At 42.8% G+C, this 18,243-nt stretch overlaps 1 protein-coding gene across 5 annotated transcripts in view; it reads left to right on the top strand.

Moving 5' to 3' along the window:
* CTNNA3 (catenin alpha 3) overlaps positions 1 to 18,243 on the top strand; it is a 1,020,369-nt gene that overhangs the window by 918,259 nt on the left and 83,867 nt on the right. For all 5 annotated transcript variants that reach the window (XM_075934910.1, XM_075934908.1, XM_075934909.1 and 2 more), the window contains one exon: positions 11,729 to 11,910. In XM_075934910.1, the coding sequence (XP_075791025.1) occupies positions 11,729 to 11,910 (182 nt within the window). The remainder of the gene's footprint in view (positions 1 to 11,728; positions 11,911 to 18,243) is intronic.

Below are 18,243 nucleotides of genomic sequence, written 5' to 3'. Positions count from 1 at the left end.
TAAAATAAATTAAAGAAATAAACATTGAGGTCAGCATGGAGCTACACCAAGCTCTTAAATATGGTAATTAAAGATTAGCTAGTGCAATCACTGCTCCCATTAGTGATCATTTACTCTCATATCCACATGAATAGTCAAACTGAATAGCCATGTCTACTCTAGGAAACTATTTTGAGATTACCGAATTCAATTTATGAACTCCTGATTTAACAAATTCGAACTTGCATATGGGGAAGCCTCGAAATTAGTTCAAAATAGTGTGTCCGCATTTAACAGAGCCCGACTTGGAATTAGAGCCCCTGGAAGTACTCTGGGGAGGATGCCAGGAGGGCAGATACTTCCTTTGGCTGCTTGTTCCTGCAATCTGAGACAGGTACTTACAGGGGCTCCTCTCTATGCCTGCATCTCACAAGGTACTTCTCCACTCCCTCCCCCATTGAGGAACAGAAAAGGGAAGCAGTGGGCATGTGCCACAGCACAGTGACCGTAGAGACAGAGCTGTTGAAAAGCAGTATCATGCTCATGGCTCTCATGCTGCACTGATAGTGCCCGCATGTAGCTCCACCATGAACAGGACAAGGAGAATGAACCCCAGCATGGCCAGTAGGCCCTGCTTAGCCAAGTCTTGGTGCTCCTGCTGCTGTGCACACCCCTATATCTCCTGGACAGTGTGAAACACCACTTCTGGTGGAGACCAGACAAACTGACTGGTGGGACCACATTGTCCTGCAGCGATGGGATGATCAGCAGTGGCTGCAGAACTTCCACATGTGGTAGGCCACCTTCCTGAAGATCTGCAAGTGGCTTGCCCCTGTCCTCAGATTACAGGACACCCGCATGAGATCTGCTGTCCCCATGCAGAAGTGTATAGTCATCACCTGTGGAAGCTTTCCACTCTGGACAGCTACCGCTCAGTTGGGAAACAGTTCAAGGTGGGGAAACTCACAGTCATGGCTATGCTCATGCAAGCAGACAAGGACATCAACCACGTGCTGCTATGGAGGGTCGCCACTCTGAGCAAAAGACAGCTATTGATAGCTGGTACTGTGTATCAGAAAGACACCGTACCACCTCCAGCCCCTCCATGGAGCTGCTTCTCCTTGGCTCTGTCTGCAAAGCAGCAACCCTTTAAGAGAACAGAATTGGGCGTCTGGCTGTGGCTGGGAGCACTATGTCAGCCAGAGGAGCTGCCGGCATTCTGCTCCTTTCCCTGCTGCTCCTTACAGCAGAGCAGGGCAGGGCAAGGCAGGGCAGGGCAGGGTATCTGCTTCTTTTCCTCCTGCCATGGACAGAGCAGAAAAGCAGCAGAACAGACAGCAGCTCCTGTGGTTGCCATACTTTGGGGAAAACAAATGCTCAAAAGTCACCTGTTCTTGAGTGTTACTCAATGAAATATATGCAATAGAGTGGAACAACAAAGACTGTCACAAAATTTGTGTAATAAGCTTCAGTTCTTCTTCGAGGATGTCCTTGTGGGTGCTCCACTGTGGGTGCTGGGCATGCCCGGGCACCACTGGACAGAGATTTTTCTGGAAGCAGTACCCGGGCGGACCGCGCATGCGCCGCAGCATCTCGCGGCATTCGTGCTCTTTCTTCTGAGTGCATGGTCCAGCCCCTGCCAGTTCCTCTTGACTGCCTCAGGCTGCAGACGGAGTGAACTTCGCTCTTCATGTTATCATCTTGTTGTGAGATTGTCTTGTTTTTTCTATAGTTATACTCTTTTCCTTCATAGTTGTTATTCCTTTGTTAATTCTTAAAAAAAAAGAAAAAAACATTTTTTTTCGAATAGTTATAGACTTATACCTCTGAGTTTTCAGTACTCAGTTCATCCCCCTTTTTCTTCCTGTTGTAAATAGTTATATTAGTATTAAATAGCTCTTTTCTTTAAAAAAAAAATAATAAGAAGAAGAAGAGACAGAAAAAAGACTGAACTAGTTACCATAAGAAACCTCGGAAAGACCAAGACATTCATTATGCCGTCATTGCATGGGTTTAAAAAGTGCAACACTTGCTGTTAGGCAATGCCTGCTTCTGACAGCTACTCAGCCTGTATCAGATGTCTGGGAGACTCCTATATCCCCTAGAAGTACCCGCGTTGCATTAAGCTCACCGTGAGAGCTAGAAAGGACAGGGAGATGAGGCTGTGAATGATAGTTTGACAAGGCCCTTCAACCTGCTTCTGCTTCTGAGTAATTGTCCTCAAAGCGCAGGGCATCATCTCCCTCAGCAACCTCCCCCAAAAGATCTAAGGTGTCGCCAGCAAGATCTTTACCTGCCGTTTTGCATGCCAGAGTCTGTTCGGGGGACAAGCCAGGCATGTCCAGCACGGTGAAACCGCGTTCAAAAACCTCCGCAGCACCGAAACCCAAAAAACGGGAGAGTCGGTACCGCCTGTGGCATCAAGGGTTGCATTGGCTCCGACGGCGCTCCAACCTCCAGCACCAACCACCCTGGCACTGAGGGCATCATCGGCACCGGTAGCAATGACATCAGCACCGGTAGCCATTACGGCGCGTGTCCACCACGTGGCACCGAAGACCGTGGCGCCAAAGACTCTGGCACCACGCCTAGCCACTGGCAACACTGAGAGCTCGGCACCAACAACTCCTCTGCCCTGAAACCGCTCTCCCTCATTTCTTTTCTCTCTGGCATCATCTCCTTCCCCACCAGCAGCATGTTCTCCATCTTACCGCGGTAGTCGGCACAGGTCGGCACACTCACCACAAAGGCTGCCATCTACCTTCCTTTCACCATACCCTCAACAAGGGAGTCATCACCACTGTCATCATTTGCCTTTCAAATGAGAGAAGCTGTTTGCTGAGAAGACTGACAGTGTCTTGAATTCCTCAAAAAACTCCTGCACAACCCTTCAAACACTGGACATGTACACCCCTCCATTCAGAAGATGGAGGTACACCCCACACCAGCGAAGATACGACTACCTGTACGTTCAACACCAGTGGCAACAACAACAACAGCAAAGGAATTTTGACCATTAATGCTCGTGTCAAAGACCTCAGTGACAACGCAACATAAGCAATCATATGCAGACCACATCCAACAGCAAACAGCAAGTCTGATGCCTTGGTCGGGGGCACGCAAACAGCTCTCGGCAACACCAATGATCAATGCACCTGAATTTTCCATTAACGCCTGAAGCCCTTTTTCCATCGATGGGCCAAAATCACTACAGACAGATGGGTGATGGAAATTATCCAAGCAGGCTACAACATCCCTTTCGTCTCCATTCCTCCTACCATCCCTCCCACCGCGTCCCTTTTCAGGGACCCATCTCATGAGGCCTTCCTATGCCTAGAAGTCAACCACTTGCTCTCTCTAGGGGCAACAGAGCCAGTCCTGAACAAATTCAAGGGCAAGGGATTCTACTCCCACTATTTTCTTACTCAGAAAAAGTCAGGAGGATGGCAACCAATACTAGACCTCCGTTTTTTGAACAAATTCCTACGAAAACAAAGATTCAGGATGATCACATTAGCTGCCATAATTCCCGCACTAGATTGCAATGACTGGTTTGCGGCCCTCAACCTCCAGGATGCTTACTTTCATGTTTCCATTTACCCAGCTCACAGAAGATTCCTATGTTTTATTGTTGACACAGACCATTACCAATACAAAGTCCTGTCATTTGGCCTCTCGTCTGCCCCCAGGGTATTCCCAAAAATCCTGGTGGTAGTCGTGGCCTATCTCCGAAGGCAAGGAGTAATCATATTTCCACATCTGGATAATTGCCTACTCAAGGTACGCACCGCCTCTGAGATACTCAATATGATTTGCATCACCAAACAAACTTTTCAAGCTCTTGGACTCCTTGTCCATGAGCAAAAGTCTGTTTTGCATCCAACTCAAGAACTGGAATTCATAGGCGCTCGTTTGGATTCAATTACAGCCAGGGCTTACTTACCTCTGCAGAGATTTGACATTATCCAGGACCTCATTCAAAACATTCAAGGCAGCCCTACTGTTCCAGTTATAACTTGCCTGTGTCTCATGGGTCATATAGCCGCCACCACCTAAGTGGTGCGTTATGCCAGACTACACTTCCGTGCCCTGCAGTACTGGCTGGTGCTAGTGTACAATTACACCAGACACAACGTTCACAGGTCGGTAACACCTCCACAATCCATCCTTCAATCACTCCTCTGGTGGATGAGTTGCAATAACCTTCTTTCTGAGGTACCATTTCACCAACAACAGCCCCAGCATCACATTACAACCAACATCTCCCTAGTAGGATGGGGAGCCCACATGGGTACGATCTCAACACAAGGTCAGTGGTCGAAACCAGAGACCCATCTTCATATAAACCTTTTAGAGTTATGCACAATATTCAATGCCTGCAAATACTTCTGCAAACAGATTCGGAACACCACGGTAAGAATCCTCATGGACAATGTCACAGCCACGTATTACGTGAATCATCAGGACGGAGCTCAATCCTGCTCCCTCTGTGCGGAGTCTATCTGATTTTGGAATTGGTTCATTCACCACAGAATAACACCTGTGGCATCCTACTTACCTGGAATTTCGAACATCACTGCATACTTTCTCAGCAGACACTTCACCATGAAACACGAATGTGAATTACACGAGGGAGTCCTCCACACAATTTTCCAACGCTGGGGAATTCCCCTACTAGACTTTTTCACAACCTATCGCAACAAAAAGTGCAGCAGGTACTGTTCCAGGGTGGGACTTGGTGCAGGCTCCCTAGGGGATGCTTTCCTTATCAACTGGAATGGACCTCTCCTATATGCCTTCCCTCCTATACCCCGCATTCCGAATGTTCTACAGAAAGTGAGGTCAGATGGGGCCACGATCATATTGATAGATCCAGCTTGGGCGCGTCAACACTGGTTCCCCTTCGTCCATTGCCTGTCATCACACAAACCATTCCAACTTCCAGCCCTTCTGAACCTCCTCACACAGAACCAGGGCACTCTATGACACCCCCAGATTCACACCCTCAGACTCACAGCCTGGTTTCTAACTGGCTAAACCCCTCCGAATCCTTGTGCTCGGCACCAGTCAAGCATATCCTCATCCATAGCAGACGGCAAACAACTAGAGATACTTACCTCTCCAAGTGGTGCAAGTTCATATCCTGGTGCATCACGAAGCAACAACTGCCGGAATCGACTTCCCTTCTGATTATCCTTGATTACTTACTACATCTGAAACAGACAGGTCTTTCATTAGCATCTCTCAGGGTCCATTTGGCAGCTATTTCCGCATTCAGACGACTGATCAACAGAACCTCAGTCTTCGCCCATCCAACCACAAAGAGGTTTATCAAGGGCCTTGCAAATATAAGCCCACCACATCACTCCACCCTCCCGGTCTGGAATTTGGACGTGATCCTTGAAGCCCTAATAGCTCCACCATTTGAGACATTCGCTACCATGCCCTTATGATCTCTAACTATGAATACTATGGTATTCCTACTTGCCATAACGTCAGCACGCAGAGTGGGAGAGCTCTCAGCCATAATGGCAACACCTCCATACACAATATTCAATAAGGATGGTGTCGTGCTGAGACTCCATCTGAAGTTCATCCCCAAGATAGCATCCAGTTTTCATGTATATGAACCAATTATTCTTCCTGTTTTTCATCCAAAATCTCACTCCTCTTCATGAGAAACAGCCCTCCACACACTCGATGTCTGAAGGGCCCTGGCATTCTACATAGACCGCACTAAGCTTTTCAGGCAGACTGATCATTTGATTATATCTCTTGCTGAGAGATCAAAAGGACAGCCAATATCCTCTCAATGAATTTCCAAACTAATAACCAACTGCATAACAGGCGCCTATGCAGCAGAGTGTATACCTCTCCCAATTCAACCTTGGGCCCACTCCACTAGAGCCCTGGTGACTTCGATGGTCTAGCTCAAAAGGGTTCCCCTGAAAGATATATGCAGAGTGGCCACATGGTCCTCACATGACACTTTCATCAAACATTACGCCAAACAGACTCTGAGGTGGCCTCAAGGAACTAGTGAGGGCCGGACCATTCACACAGGAGAAAGAATGTGAACACCGCGAGACGCCGTGGCGCATGCGCGGTCCAGCCGGGTACTGCTTTCAGAAAAATCTCCATCCTGTGGCACCGGGGCAAGCCCAGCACCCACAGTGGAGCACCCACAGTGACATCATCGCAAAGAATGACAGTTACTGCACCAAGGTGAGTAACTTTGCTTTATTGTAAATTAAGTCTATGGAAGGGAAAACTGAAAGGGGAGAGCTAGTGTGGGCCCAAAAACAGTGAAGCTGAAACAGCTTATACTCCAGCCTGGGCTAGATTTGTGAGTAAAATGCTATTGCTGCCATGGTTTCATTGCTCTGGGGCCCAAGCAAGCTAGCTCAGGCACATCTACTTAAGCTGCAATCACATCCATTAACTGCAGTATAGACATACCCAGAGTCTAGTGGCAAACACTGTATCTTTAACCTTATCTTTAGCAAACAATTTACAGAGAAGTCAGTGATTGATTTTTAAGGACTGTGTTACCTGAGTTCAGAGTAGCTTTTGTTTGCTACTTGATCTTTTTTTCTGCCTGATATTTCCACACTGAGAATATGCCTAATATATACATATTAGTCTCAAAACTAGTTGTCCTTGAGCATAAAAGTAGTCCTGACTCCACTTGTGCATTCAAGAGAGCCATGATTTATTTTATGTAACTTCCTCCAGTCAGTGTGTTTCCACTAGCAATCAGATCCCTTTGAAAGTTCCTGTCTGTCTTCACTTTTCTATTAGTCATGTTATATATTATCAAGAGGGTAGTAATAAAAACCTGCTATACATTGGCTATGGTGACTGAAGCTTTATATTCACTACCGAACTGTGGATAATGCAGCATATTCAAAGTAAGACAGACAGCACTTCAGTGGCAAGCAATCGTAAGGTCAAAATTGTGCATTTGGTTTCTCCTCCTGGGTAGGTGTAGAAACCTTGCATCTCATGAATAGCACAGGTTGAATCTCTCTAGTCTAGCACACTCTGGTCCAGCAACATCCATGGTCCAGCATGATTTTAGTTATTTGGATGTCCACTTATCATGCGTGTGGCCAAGTTTCCCGCAGTACCATAAAATTTGTTTACAGCCACCAGTCCTGGCTCTCAGTGTTCTGTGCTGTATTTTAGCTCTATTTTACCCCTAATTGTCTTCTAAGAGCCCAGTAATCAGTGGAAGTATTAGTAATGCTGCTAGAAAATATTGACCTCCCATGGTCCAACAAATTCTCTGTTTCAGCACTGCTCAGGTCTTAAGGGAGCCAGACTAGAGAGGTTCAACCTATATTAGTTAACTCTTAGAATCCATGAGGAGAGACTGTAGTTTAAGGATGAGAATTGCGGACTGACCCTTCACATCTGGATTATATTCCTGACTCTGTCATAAATTCATTATGTGGCCTTTAGAAAGTAATCCATTCCTCTTTCCTTCATCTCAGTTGTAAAATGAGTGAAGCAATACTCACAGTAGAGGAAAATGTTGTTCTGAGCTTTAATTTAACTTGGTAAAGTGTTTTAACATCTTTAAGCAATTATAGAAAATAATGATAATTAAATGTTTGTAAAAGCAATTTCATACCTATGAATGAAAGAAATGGGGCCAGATACTAAATGGTGTACAGCTACAGTGAACCCTCGTTTATCGCGGTAGATAGGTTCCAAACCCGACCGCGATAGCTGAAAATCCGCGAAGTAGGCTTTGAAAGCCGCGGAGGGGCTCCGGCGGGGGAGCAGCCCAGGCGCGCCTGGGATGCCCCCCCGCCGGCTTCCCCCGAGGCTTTGAAAGCCGCGGAGGGGCTCCGGCGGGGGAGCAGCCCAGGCGCGCCTGGGATGCCCCCCCGCCGGCTTCCCCCGAGGCTTTGAAAGCCGCGGAGGGGCTCCGGCGGGGGAGCAGCCCAGGCGCGCCTGGGATGCCCCCCCGCCGGCTTCCCCCGAGGCTTTGAAAGCCGCGGAGGGGCTCCGGCGGGGGAGCAGCCCAGGCGCGCCTGGGATGCCCCCCCCGCCGGCTTCCCCCGAGGCTTTGAAAGCCACGGAGGGGCTCCGGCGGGGGAGCAGCCCAGGCGCGCCTGGGATGCCCCCCCGCCGGCTTCCCCCGAGGCTTTGAAAGCCGCGGAGGGGCTCCGGCGGGGGAGCAGCCCAGGCGCGCCTGGGATGCCCCCCCGCCGGCTTCCCCCGAGGCTTTGAAAGCCGCAGAGGGGCTCCGGTGGGGGAGCAGCCCAGGCGCGCCTGGGATGCCCCCCCCGCCGGCTTCCCCCGGAATATACGGTAGTACTGTTAACAAACCACCCTTTAATGTACAGAAAAAAGTCCGCGAAGTCGTGAATCCGCGATGGTCGAACCGCGAAGTAGCGAGGGCTCACTGTACATTGAAGTCAATGGAATGAAACCAATTCAGTTCTTATGAGTATCTGGTCCACTATGAACATGGTCGTTGTATTACAGTGTGATGGTAATGTGAACAAAAATTCTCATGCTGCACTGTCATTTTGTTTGAAGAAATATATGCCACTATGACCAGATAGTGAGAATAATTCTGCCATATCTAGAAAGCTGTGATGAAGAGAACACTAATTTTTAAGCATCTGTTGTGAAAGAAAAAAAAACACTAGAAAAGACTTATCTAATTTAATTTAAAAATTACTAATTTAGGTTATTTACTTACATCAAAAAACCTGGGCAATGTTTCAGTGCACACAGAAATCAGTTTATAAAAGACTAAAGCAAAAGTTATGCTTTCTGTCGGGTAACACCAGGCCCGCGCTTAGTCTCTCAGAGTTTCTTCTACACTGACGCCTTAAAAGTATTCAGATAGAGTGTATCTGAATTTTCCCTTTGTTTTGTTTGCACAGCCATTGGGAACCAATGGAATAGTTAATCCATTATATTCAATATTGTGAATGGGAAAATCCATTGACTTTTTATTTGTTTGTTTGTTTCACGTGTTGAGACACAAGTACACAAATACAAAACAAAATAAACAAATCCAACTTTGACAAGAAGTACAGTAAATATTTATCACATTCAATATGGATGATGGTGATGACAAAACAAAAAACACTGTGAAACTCAATGACAAAATAAATAGGTACGTGCATCACATTATGACAAAGTAATGTCTACAACAGAAATCAATTTACCATCAAATAAAGTCAGCTATTCATATTCATGTAACAAATAATTATCTAAAGCATTTTTCATCTAAAGCATACATTGTTATTTGCATTTAGATGAGCTTCCTTTTGGCCTATATTAATAGGAAGATGTTAATATCTTCACAAGTAAAAAAAGTCAATGCAATATTTAAAAAAAATAATTTTGCCATTACACAGAATCTTGAAAACCTAATGACAAGAATTCAGGGCATAGTGCCAATAACTTTCTTCTATGATTTTAAGTACTTCTGCTAATAGTGGCTTTAATGTTTCATACAGAGCACAATAATCCCTGTCAAGAACAATGATTTATCAAAAGTATCACATTTCCCTACATAATTCATATGTTCTCATAATTTCAGTAAAGGAAGAGACTGGAGTTATTGGATGTTTCAGGTCATTAGGAATGTGATATGTAGCCTTTCATCGTCAGGTTTGCAATCTAGCCCAGGCTTGAAGTTTTTAAGGTGTATTGTTATATGAGAGCTGTTGAGTTTCCTGTGCAAAATGTGTTTGGTGCCCTGAGTCTAATTCTTTGTGGCTAAATACCTGCCTACAGCAAAACCGCTATAGAAGTTGTCATTTATTAGAACCCTTCTTGGTGAGCTGAAAGAATGGGCAAAGGGATGATGACATGGAAGCTGAATTAACTTCTCACTCCTGAGATTATATGATGTGATTGTATCACATTGTCAGGGCAATACAAAGGAGATGTCTAAAATTAAATAAATATTGTGTGCTTAATTAAAAAGTAATGTGTAAGGTGCTGTAAGTATGGAATCAATAATTGGGTTTGTCTGGTGTAATGTCCAGAGAACATGACCTATGAGGGAAGGCTGAAGGAATTAGGTTTGTTTAGTTTAGAAAAGAAGATTGAGGGGGGACATGATAGCAGTTTTCGGGTATCTAAAAGGGTGTCATAAGGATTAGGGAGAAAACTTGTTCATCTTGGCCTCTGGGGATAGAACAAGAAGTAATGGGCTTAAACTGCAGCAAGGGAGGTTTAGGTTGGGCATTAGGAAAAAGTTCCTAACTGTCAGGGTAGTCAAACACTGGAATAAATTGCGCAGGAAGGTTGTGGAATCTCCATCTGTGGAGATATTTCAGCGTAGGTTAGATAAATGTCTATCAGGGATGGTCTAGACAGTACTTGGTCCTGCCATGAGGGCAGGGACTGGACTCGATGACCTCTTGAGTTCCCTTCCAGTCCTAGTATTCTATGATTCTATGTACACACAGGGATCTGAACAAGAATCAAGTTAAAATACTGGGATGTTTACTTATTTTACACTTTCTGCTATCCTCCTTTAGTTGCTTTTCTTTATCCTCCCCTCATCATTTAAACCAAGTTTCAATGTAATATTCTCATTAGGGCTGATCATTTTTTTTAATTTAAATTATTTTATTGAGAAATTGTAGTTTGTCTTTCTATTTTTTGGCTTTCATTTTTTATGAAATTCCAAAGTGAAAACATTTGATTTTTTTTTCAAATAGTGGTCAGACATCTACTTTGTCTCTGTTTCTATTCACCCAATATCCACAATTGTTTTCATGCACATCTCCCTCTGCATATGAAATTGATAAAAGGGTGGGTGAGAAAATCTTCATTTTCTGACTCATTTTTTTCATCCTTCATTTCTCTTGCTTCATGTTGAGTATCGCTTTGTATTTCTTTGAGCCTCTGGACTTGGCTATGGAAAAGACAAACATAACATGCATAAGTTATTAGACCACATTGGGACTGAGGTTAAGCAGAAATGAGCTTCTGGAGCTACCTGCAGATATCAGTTCTGCTGTGTGTGATGACAATACTTTGCTGCTACTGTTGCTGCTCTAAATATATAAGGGAATTCTCTGATATGATTTGTGGCTTCTGGTTAGTTTATATAGCAATGTAAGATAAGGATGACAATGTTGTGCTTTCTGCTTTTCATGCTACTTGCTGGGCTCCAGATTGAGTTATCAGGCCTTGCTTTATATAAAAGGGTGTCCACGCAGTTTTCAAAAACAAATCACTGAAACAAAGCCTATAAGATCTGAGCTTGTTAATTCGGTCAGGTGAGTATTCCTGAACCTGTCTTGTCATTGGTTGATTTCTGACCATAATAACATGTACCATGTGCACACATTCTTTCTCAGTGAGATGAAATCTTGGTGGCAGAACCAATTAAATAGAGGGAAAGACATTTTGAGTAGTAGAGTTTCCTTCTACTCAGTTGGATCGTCCTTTTACGGGATCCTGTCCATGTTTGAACCCACAAAGAAATTTCAAAAATACACTTCTGGTGTGAAAACTACCACAAATACAGATTATTCTGCTGGATCAACTTGAAAAGTTCAGGAGCATTAGATTTCAGAATTTCATTCCCTGTTGTTTGAGAGAGATAAGGCCCAATTGAAAAGTGCTCAGATTGGAGATGCTGATTCAGGCCCATGTATATTTAAAACATATTTAGTAATGTCCAGTGATTTTGCCAAAAGAAGAAATTACTCCTAGATACAGACAAATGTTTTGCGAATCAAATTATCTTATGTTTTAGGCTAAGATGACTCAATTGCCAGAGGCTGAAAAAGAAAAGATAGCCGAGCAAGTGGCTGACTTTAAGAAAGTCAAAAGTAAGCTTGATGCAGAGATTGAAATATGGGATGATACCAGCAATGACCTCATTGTTTTGGCTAAGAGGATGTGTGTGATTATGATGGAGATGACAGACTTCACAAGGTAATTATGCAGAAAATGTTCTTCAATATTTATAAGTGTTAGAGGCAGTTGTCACATTGGTAAAACGAGAAATACTAGGAGCTTGTAATGGCAGGTGACAAAATCTTTGTAAAACTGATTGGTAATGCTAATATAATTTAAGTTTAAAGAATTAGATGTGAAAAGCTGAAACACCAGGAGGGATGTTCAAAGTTTTTCACTTTGTTTATCCTTGAAAGAAAATACATGATGCCTATCTCTGTCCTCATTTTGATTTTTTTCACATTTTGCTCAGGGATGTTAAGAGGATCAACTGGATTAACATTTTAACTTATTTTCTTTCTTGGTTTATTCCAATAACAGGAGTAAACTGACCTCAAGAAATTTAAGCTATTTAATCTTGTTGAATGCATCACAGCCTTAGTCTTTGATGGTCAGCCTGAAATGTCAATTTGTCCTAGTATGTATATGTTATCCTTCACATTTTGGTAATAATATATTTAACTAAACACATTAATTGTTGTCCTGAAAAAATTCCTGACTCAGGCAAAATATATCTCCACAAATAGTTGATATTTATGTCTACTGGTTTTAATTAAGCCTTAGTTTTGTTTCTTGTTTCTGCAGAACATCATTTTAAATAATTCTCTACCTAGTTGTCATTCAGTTAATAGTCATGTCAGGTTTCTGTTCTGTAGCTAGATGGTAGTCCATACTACTGTAATCTGAAATATGACTGAGGTGGGTATATAATATTAATTCATTGTCTACCACATTCAGGACACAACGATAGACTCTGAGATCTGGTTCACTGTCCTTTTTTGTGATGAACAAAGGGCTGAAAACATCTTTTTTTTAAATAATTTTTGTATGTCATGTAGCATACTTTGAGACATTCAGGCTATGTGTATACTGCAGAGCTATTTTGGGATACCAGAGGTATCCTGAAATAGCTATCCTATATCTTAACAGCGTGCACGTTATTTCAAAATATAGCTTGCTCACTATTCTAACGTCCTAGTAAACCTCATTTAATAAGGAGTAAGGGATGTTTCAGAATGGTGGGTTATTTCAAAATTTGTTTCCAAATTACAAAATACGCTATTTTGAAATTGACTCTGTGATGGGGTGTACCTACCGCGCACTGATGGGCAGGAAGTTGCCTTGGCCCAGCTGACCAAAAAGACCCCTCCCTCCCACCTCATTTACTAGACCTCCTAAATTGAACTGGAAGTTCCAGAGCATTGATCCTCTGGTAAGTGAAGACATGGCCCTAGTTTTGGATATTATTACAACTGTAGTCCTTAGTACATGCCCACTGACTCTGCACAGCCTAAACTCTAGCCTAAACATTGGCTCTGATATAAACCTTAATTTTATTCCTAGTCAAATCTAAATCTTGATTCCTAGCTCATCTTTATGTCCAATCCTAACCATACTCCTAACCTTAACCAGCTGCAGTCCACTATCTCTAGGTTCTCTTCTGTTAAAATCCCTTATGTAAAACTAATATTTAGCAACAATCCGTAAACATTCAATCCACAATAGAAAATTCAACATGTACTTTAAAAATATATTATAAATTGCTCTGAGTGACAGCTGTGTCATGTGGACAGATGGAAGGGCCATTTAAAAAACAGAAAAGCAAATAAAATCAAATGTATAAATTACGTCAAAGTTATTTGACACTTTTATTAATTATCTGGAAAACAGGATAAACAACACATTAATTAAATTTGCAGACAATACTGAATTGGGAAGGGCTGTTGATACTAATGAGAACAGGTATAGAATAGAAAAGATCTTAACATAGTTATAAATATTTGAATAAAATAGAAAAATGTGTTACAGCCTGGAAAACGCAAGGTGATGGGAGGGGAAATAATCCAAAACATAGCTAGTTGGGGTGCTGAGACATTTTCAAATCTGTAAAGTTGTAGTTTCACCTCTATATTCCCTTTAGCAATGTAGGTGAGTTTGACATGCACAGTGATAACATGCCAGTATGATTGGTTTTATGGTAGATCTGCAGAGATACTATGTTTTGGAGCACAAGCAGTATTCCCTCTCTGTTTCAGTATAGAAACCCTGCTGAGTCAGCACACATTAATAAGCAAAGCGACTGCATACCCATAGAGATTCATTTTTTAGTTTCCTTCATAAAAGATGAGAACATAACCATCCATAGAAAGGGTGAGGACTGAGGGGAGGGAGAGTAGAAAATTGGTGAAACTGAGGAGATGGTTTCAGCCATAAAAGATTTTTGTTTCATATGATGCATTCATATTTTTTTTTCAAATTTTGCAAATAAACGTATACAGGCAGTCCCCGGGTTACATACAAGATAGGGACTATAGGTTTGTTCTTAAGTTGAATTTGTATGTAAGTCAGAACTGGCTCCAGATTCAGCTGCTGCCACTGAAACTGACCAGGGGCTGACTGCAGGAAGCCAGAGGCAGAGTTGCTCTAAAACAAAAATCTTTTATGGCTGAAACCATCTCCTCAGTTTCACCAATTTTCTACTCTCCCTCCCCTCAGTCCTCACCCTTTCTATGGATGGTTATGTTCTCATCTTTTATGAAGGAAACTAAAAAATGAATCTCTATGGGTTATCTTATGGCAGTGGTCACCAACCTGTAGATTGGGATCTACCATTAGATCGTGGAGCCTCTGACAGGTGATCCTGACTGGTTTGGCCAAGAGGCTATAAAGTGCCAGCTCTTCAGCTGCCCTTCCCCTCTCGGCTGTGCATCTCCTGCCCTTTGCCTTAGAGCTGCCCCCACTCCCAGGAGCCTCCTGCTTTTGGTACAGAGCAGAGAAGAGAGAGGAGGGGCACTGATGTCAGGGTGCCTCCTCTCCCACCCTGTATTCTATCTCCACAGAATGGGGGGAGGTGGCACAACACAACTTAGGATGGAGTTTGCTGGCTGCTTTTGAGTGTGGTGCAGGGCCAGGGCAGGGGTGAGCCTGCCTTAGCCCCACTGCACCACCACCCAGAAGCCACCTGAGGTAAGCAGTGTACAGCTGGAGCCAGCTCCGAACCCCTACCCCACTCATGAACCCTGTCCTGCATGCCAACCCCCTACCCTAGCCCAGTGCCCCCTGATCCCAAATTCCCTCCCAAAATCTGCACCCTAAACCTCCTCCTGCTCCCCAACTCCCTGCCCCAGGCTCAGCTCAGAGCCCCTCTCACACTCCAAATCCCTTAGTCCAAGACCAGAGCTTGTGCCCCAACCCTCTGACCTTGCCTGGTGAAAGGGAGGGAGGATGGAGAAGGGAGGGAAGATGGAGTGAGCAGGGCAGGTCCTCAGAGAAGGGACACAAAGGAAGTTGGGCCAGGGTATTTGGGTTTTGAGGTAGGTGTTACATGGCACTTAAATTCAAAAAGTGATCTTGTGTTTGAAAAGGTTGGAAACCTCTGACTTATGGCTTCTTAGCCACATTACAGCAGAGTATGCAGCACTAGGAATCATCAGTTATAATCTGGCTAACTTAGTGCAAGTTGCTCTGGAAGTCTTGGGAAGTGCATGTCAAAGCAGAACTGTACCATGAAAGGATTGCACTCTCTTTTGTCTTTTCCTCTGGTGTCGAACAAGGGGGAAACCACAAGCTAGTCATTCTGAAGGGTCTAATGCTTCTGTTCGGACAGGTCCCGCCACACCTTGCTTTCAGAGAGAACAACCATTGAGATTGTGGCTGACCCTCCTTGAACTTTCCCATTGGCTCAGCCACAATTTGTGTGTGTGTATATATTTTAGATAAAATGTATTTGTCTGTGCATTATATATATATATATATATATATATATATATATATATATATACACACATATATATATATACACACATACATATATATATATATATACATACACACACACACACACAGTTAGCCTCTTTTGTATTCTTTCCTCTTCCTCCTCTTCCTCTTTGTTTTTTTGGAAAGTATGGAGAATTCACAGCTAGGTCCTTTATTTCAAAATTGTAACAAAAGCTTTCTCCATCTTTCCAGGTACATAACTGAAAATTAAAATACTATATTTTAATTTTGTTTAATGGGTCAAATTAAGTCCCTGATAAAAATAAAACATAACCTAATATTAACCTATGCTTCTACCAGGTCTTTTCATCCTTCCCATTTATTATTTCTACTATATTTCTACTACAGCCTTTATATAAAAAATCATAATGACACAATAAACAGACATTTCAGAACCTTTAATATTGTTCAGCATTTTCTTTACTATACTAATAATGTTTTGGGGTACTAAGTTCACCTTTTTTTACAGAAAGCCTGCTTCTTCCCCATTCATTGCTCCTTTGAAAGGAAGGTCGTAGCTAAAAACTTTGGGCCAGAATTTTTTTTTCACTTTTAACATTGTCATGCTTAATTCTCCTTTGCACAATTTTGTTGTTGCAAAGCAACCTGTGAATCATATTTATTTTATGAAACAGAATGCCTCTTGGTTATATAACTTGTGAAACAAAATGCCTCTATTAGTACAGTTGCATACTGCATTTCTGAAAATGGGTTTATAAATTTAAGGCCAGGAAAATGTATACCATTTTATGTAATTACCCCCTTGGAGTTTTCTATTTCCATATATTGTAAGTACTCTGCTTATAATGACATGTTAGAGTAATACCTCATATACAGGTGAACACATAGCATGCATAAAAATAAGAGCAATAGATTTTGCATGGAAGCACTTAAAAAGAATGCTTTTAAAAGCCTTCCATCTCAGTTAAAGAGCAAGCACTACTTCCTTCAGAATATTTCCAATAGTAAATAACAAATATTTCCTATTTCTACCTCTTTCCTTTCCTACTCCCTTATTTGTTGAATGTCTGTGACAAAGGTCTTGTTTATGGTGCAGCAAAGCACACTAGGGATTGTACTTTTCAAAGCTCTCTGACATGGTGCGTTTTATTTACTCCACACAGCCCTGTTGGTGCACTCCATAAACCGTGGCTACACTACATATTACTGGCATACCTGTGTGTGTACTTACATCCTGCAGTGAAAAACAAGGTGCATCCACTCTCATGTAGTTATATGAGTCAGTGAAGGGCTTTGGCAGAGGAAAGGCAGCATAGAAAAGCTCCTCTGATTAAGTCTCTCTGGGTATGTCTGCACTAGCTCGTTAATTCGAGCTAGGTAGGAAAATCAGGCAACCGGAGTTGCAAATGAAGCCCGGGATTTAAATATCCCGGGCTTTATGTGCATGTTCCCATCCAGCCGCCATTTTTAAATCTCCCTTAGTTCGAACGAACTGTCCATGGCTACACGTGACAGTTTAAAGTTAATCCGAACTAATATTTTGTTTGGATTAACTATTACTCCTCATGGAATGAGGTGTAACAGTTAATCCAAACCAAGGACTTAGTTCAGATTAACTTTAAACTACAACGTGTAGCCGCGGGCAGTTTGTTCAAACTAAAGGAGATTTAAAAATGGCGGCTGGACGGGAATATGCACATAAAGCCCGGGATATTTAAATCCCGGGCTTCATTTGCAACTCCGGTTGCCTGATTTGCCTACCTAGGTCGAATTAACAAGCTAGTGTAGACATACCCTCGCTGTGATGAGGGTAGGACTCCAGCCAGGGGGATACTAAAGATAGCAATGTAGACAGAGATGCATGGCTTGGGCTAGAAGCAAAGAAAGCAAACTTCAGGTGAGTCTTTACATGCCTAAGTCTTGCCTCATCAGTTAGGCCATGTCTACATTATGGGAGAAAGTCGGAATAAGAGATGCAACCCCCAGCTACTTAAATAGTATAACTGGACTTGACATACTCAACTTGATGTACTATGGCGTCCCTCTGTGGAGAGTGCTGAGAGAAACTCTCCCTTACTCCTCATGACCCAGTGGAATACCGAGGTTGACAGGTTCCTATCAACAGTTGAATTAGCCAGTTTTTAGTAGACCTGCTAAATGAACCCTGGGAGATCGATCTCTGGGTAAGTGAAGACAGTACTATTTTTATCCATGCCAATGGGGCTATTCTCAATGCACTCCTGAAGGAAGCATGCAGCGTAGTAGGACATATAAGGTACCTGCTTTTCAAAACAGTACACAAACGTGATATCTTTTGGAGCATGCAGCAGATTGTATGTAGGGCAGTTAGAGCACATTAGGGCACTTTAGAAATCATAGTAGTATCATGATTTCTATTGTAATTGTCTAGTTTGTGGATATAGTCCTTTTCTTTTTCTAGCTACTGTAGTTTGTTTTAACAATAAAAAATAGACTCCATAATTAGACAGCTTTTATTTTAAAATCATTACACAGTGTTCTGAGTAATTTACATTTGTAACTTTCCCAGTGGTCAAAATGTTTATAATGAAGAAA

The sequence above is a fragment of the Pelodiscus sinensis genome, chromosome 8 (assembly GCF_049634645.1).
Source record: "Pelodiscus sinensis isolate JC-2024 chromosome 8, ASM4963464v1, whole genome shotgun sequence".
Taxonomy (NCBI): domain Eukaryota; kingdom Metazoa; phylum Chordata; order Testudines; family Trionychidae; genus Pelodiscus; species Pelodiscus sinensis.
This window is presented reverse-complemented; position numbering and strand designations above follow the sequence as displayed.